A 4,678-nucleotide genomic window follows, 5' to 3' on the forward strand; every position below is an offset into this window, starting at 1 on the left:
CTAAAGTAATATTATTGCATGTATACTCACAGCCTTTACTGTCAACTTTACACTCCCAATCTATTTCATTTAAATCATTCATCAGTGCAATTTGATTTCTCTTAGGAATATGGAACCTTTCATTTTTATTTTTCATTTGCTGTTTGTCCCTATACCTGGATTTATTTATTTTTGTAGCAACTAGAGTGAGGTTGTGATCTGACAGACCTGTTATTAAATTGTATGTTTTAGTCACCCTATCTGGTTTATTTGTAAATATGAGGTCAATTAAAGTTTGGGATTTTTTTGTTAGTCTAGTTGGCTTGTTTATCATTTGAGTCATTTGTACCGAGTTTGTGATATCCTTAAGTTTTTTCTTTCTTAATTTATCAAGCCAGTTTATATTCAGATCACCCATTAACAGAGTTTCTTTTCTTTCATATATTTTAAGTATTTCAGCTAAGCCAAGATAAAAGGAAAAAATATAGATTGTATAGCATACCAACTTTTACATAAGGTAAAAAAGAAGGAATGAAAATCAGCAGTTTTCTTCAATAAAGTATTTTGTCTCTAGTAATTTATGGAATTACTGGGGAAAAAAACTAAAGGTACGTAACAGTACCAAAGAATAGTGTGACTAATCCTGCCTCTCTCCAGCATCATGTGGCAAGTTTTCTTCATCACATTGGATGTCTTCATCATCTCTAAATAAAAAATGAATGTAGTATTTCTATTGCTTTTACCGCCATTACTTTCTGAAAAACAGTAAGAACACAGTTTTACTATAGTAAAGATATAGTGTTTTTCACTTTTTTGTATAGCTGTGTACATAACCTCAGACATCTTACCTGGACATATTGGTATCTTTGCTCTTCTACCTGTTTCTCTCAAATACTACAGTGTATAATTGTTTCATTCTTATTTGGTGTTTGTATACAAAAAAAGGCTTTCTGATCTTTCTCTGTATAAATACCATATATGTTCACTAACTAGTCTAAAATAAGACACCTGCTTAGGCTTTCAGCTAAAATTGCAATCAGCAGTGTTTGATAGGCACCAGACTGAAATCTATTCTGTTTTGAATGTGTGGTTAACAGTGTTGACAGCAGTGTGTTAGCATTTGAACAAAGTGCTGTAAATCTACAGTGTTGTGCACGTTGAGGTTAAAGTCATGGGGTAAGTGTGTAGAGTTTTGAAAACTGTGTTCAAGCAATGAAAAACAAACTAGAGTTTGGTCCACATGAACTGCTGCTGTGAAGACTGTAGTTAGAGTTTTGCACATGTGACTCCAGTTGTGCCCACTGTCGTTTAGCAATCGGAAAAAACTGTAAGTGATACGTTCTATAGAAGTCACACATGAGGAACTAACCCTGACCCACATGAGTAATCAGATAACAGATGGGCAGGAATTTCATCAGAATCTGAATTGATTAGCTAAGTTAGTAACACGTAGAAATAAAGTACGTCACATGGTTGATGAAACAGGGAGGATGAGTTCTATAAAGAGGCTCTGAGTTCTGATCTCTGCAGCAGATCACCTACAGCTACAAGATGGGGAACGACGCTAGTAACACAGCTGGTAACATTGTTGGCAGCACCATTAATGCACCAGTCAATGTTAATGGGTCTCGACATGTTAGTAAGTATATTTCTCAGTAAATTGTGTTGTGGTGATTAGTAGACTGGAAGTTTTTGTTGTTTTATAATTATTAATACTTTGAATATTTGCAATATATGTGTTTTTAAGTATTTTATAAATGAAGTGAGACTTAAAATAACAGAAAGGTTTTGTTTTCAGACTCCTTTGTTTTATCATTATCTAGTAGGATTAGTAGTTCAGATTACAGAAACTAGATGACAAACATTTATATAATGATATCATGATGTGACTCTGGTCCCATACAAACACTGAGTTCACTCTGATTACTGACCCTGATCTGTGAAGAACGTTGACTGATGCCTAAATGTTTTTCTTTCCAGTAACGTTGAGGGCTGCGCGTTCAAACAGTAAGATATGAAGTTTATTTCTGAACTTTCTTGAGACTATTATTATAATATTTTTTTTCATAGAGAATTGTACATGTTAATCATTTTGTCTACTCAATTTAGCTTGATTTGCCTATTATCCAATAATCACACCATTTTCTCTTCAGCATTGAGTGAACAAATACATTCTACAAATCAACTTAATTTTGCAATATATTAACTGTATTTATTCCAAGTGATGAAAAGCATTGCAGACTATATTTACATGTTTTCTAAATGTTTTTCTTTGTAGTGTCGATGCCACCTTCTCGAAGTAATATATGAAGTTTATTTCTAAACAACCTTCAGACTTTTATTATAATCATTATTCATGAAAAATGATACATGTTGTTAATCAATGTAAGTAATTACATAATTCCTCTTCAGCTGTAAGTGAACCATGGAGGAAAATGTCTTGGGGGTGAGTTCACTTCTTATTGTTTCTGCTCTCTGCTATTTAACATAATCTACACAAGTGTAGTATTGGCTTTGGTTGCCTTTATTGATAGGACAGATTAATTAAGGAATGTGTGAGAGAGAGGGGGATGACATGCAGCAAAGGGCCGCAGGTCGGAACCAAACCTGTGGCTGCTGCGAATATGACTGAGCCTCTCTACATGCATGGTCAACCAGGTGAGCTAACCAGGAGCCAGAGACCAGAGACCCCAATCTCTTGATTAGATTTGTATTCATCCTGGGCCTGGTGATAGCTGGATCTTATTTTGGATTAGTGTTTCTTCTGATTAGTGATACTGTAGATCTTGGAGGAGACTTAGCCGGGAGGAGAGCAGGTTGCAGCTCTGGAGACAGACCTTCAGTTAGCAGCTGTAGAAACTTAATTCAAAACCCGGCACCTGGTGAGTCTAACCTGAGTATCACAGCAACAGGAAGCTTGTTGATAGGTTAGACCCAGCAGAGAGTTGCTACAGCCGCTAACTGAAGGTTGGGTTTGGATTTAATCCAATAAACAAACTATCATAATGTACATTGATCAGAGTTCTGTGAATGTGCACCCGATTGCTCTTCCTTAACCAACGGTTTGTCTCAGTACACTTAAACTGACAACTGAATGGGGAAGTTTAGATAGAGACTTTCAGTGAGGCTCAAATTCAGTTTCAGAGCTACTGAATCAAATTTCACAATAGTAAACTCAGGTTTCAACTCTATTGGAATTCAGTTTGAAATGTATACAAGAGTTAGACTTTATGAAAGGAATCTAGACTTTTATCAAGCAAGAGAAATTTGGGGAGTTCATTAAAATCTAAAATGAAATGTAATCCTGTCTTAACAGAGACAATGCGAGAGATCTCCAGTATGTGAAGGAGTATAAGCCTGGAAACAAGGACATCAAACATGTCCGAATCCTTCTGTATGGACCTGACGGAGCTGGAAAGTCCAGCTTCATCAACTCTGTCAGCAGCGTCATACAAGGCAGAGGGACTACTCCTGCTTTGACCTCTGACAAAAGTTGCAATGGAACAGTAAGAAAACTTTAGATCAACCTCTAAAGCAACATCGACTGTTTGATAAATCTTTCTCTTTAACTTTTCCCCCAACTTAACCCTGACTCATTGATCTGCATGAGAATAAACAGAGTTTAGTCTCACATTAATGTATCAGGGACTTCATACAGAATAAACACTGCAGAACCATAAATCTGTAGATTACTGTGATTAAAACCAGCATTTCATCTTTTTGTGTTACAGTATGAAACGTTTAAAATCAGAAAGGAAGAAGGTAAACCAGAGACATCCTGTCATTTCGTCTTCAATGACGTCATGGATCTGAAGGATGGAGATGGAATCTGTGCTGACGACATCAAACTGACCCTGAAAGGACATGTGAAGGAGGGTTACCAGGTACGACTGTCACTTCATTAAACTTTAAAGAGCCCCTATTATATGGCCGGGTTGGCTCAGTGGGTAGAGGAGGTGCACATATACTGAGAGGTTTATGTCTCGACGCAGAGGTCAAGGATTCGAATACGACCTGTGACAATTTCCTGCATGTCTTCCCCCTCTCTCAAGTGCTCTCTGTGGGAGAGAAAGATTCATTTGGAGTGAAATGTGTTCTTGTGTACTTTATATATCTATCACATACACAAAAAAACTATACAACACACTAAATTATGGGGGAAATCCAAAAAAGGTAAATAGGGGCTCTTTAACATGACTAAGTGATCAGCTAATATGACGTTTGTCATTTTAAGGAAGTAAGAGTTGAAATGCTGCAACTCCAGCAGGCTGAGGTGGCCTAGGGCCAAGGTTATTATAGTCTGGTTAACCATTATAACCTTGCCTCCTAACAATCACAAAAACAATGGAAATGAAAAAAATGTATTTTGCACATTACGTTTTAAACTAAGTTTCAAAGTGTTTTCACTGTTGATGTGTAATTTTTTCTAACTTCAATGGATGCAACATCTTTCCAAAAGTCAACGAGTAATCATCCTACATTCTTAAACACAGTGTCATAATGTAATTGTGTTTTCCAGTTCAAGCCTTCATCTCCACTGTCTCCTGGGGATCCAGGCTACAACCCCCGTCCCTCTGCAGACGACCAAGTCCATGTTCTGGTTTGTGTGCTTTCTGCTGACTCAGCAGAAATTACAGACTCAGTTCTGAAGAAGATGGCCGACATCAGAGAGGCAGCCAGTGAGCTGGGTAAGCAGGTT

The 4,678-nt window shown here is 37.0% G+C and overlaps 1 protein-coding gene across 1 annotated transcript in view; it reads left to right on the forward strand.

Moving 5' to 3' along the window:
• Positions 1 to 1,500: 1,500 nt before the first annotated feature.
• LOC120570151 (interferon-induced protein 44-like) overlaps positions 1,501 to 4,678 on the forward strand; it is a 4,071-nt gene continuing 893 nt past the window's right edge. The window contains exons 1-7 of the mRNA XM_039818395.1: positions 1,501 to 1,618; positions 1,960 to 1,986; positions 2,258 to 2,278; positions 2,392 to 2,425; positions 3,296 to 3,485; positions 3,711 to 3,863; positions 4,499 to 4,667. Of these exons, the coding sequence (XP_039674329.1) occupies positions 1,531 to 1,618; positions 1,960 to 1,986; positions 2,258 to 2,278; positions 2,392 to 2,425; positions 3,296 to 3,485; positions 3,711 to 3,863; positions 4,499 to 4,667 (682 nt within the window). The 5' untranslated portion in view covers positions 1,501 to 1,530. The remainder of the gene's footprint in view (positions 1,619 to 1,959; positions 1,987 to 2,257; positions 2,279 to 2,391; positions 2,426 to 3,295; positions 3,486 to 3,710; positions 3,864 to 4,498; positions 4,668 to 4,678) is intronic.

Source organism: Perca fluviatilis, chromosome 12, assembly GCF_010015445.1.
Source record: "Perca fluviatilis chromosome 12, GENO_Pfluv_1.0, whole genome shotgun sequence".
NCBI classification, from domain to species: Eukaryota; Metazoa; Chordata; class Actinopteri; order Perciformes; family Percidae; genus Perca; species Perca fluviatilis.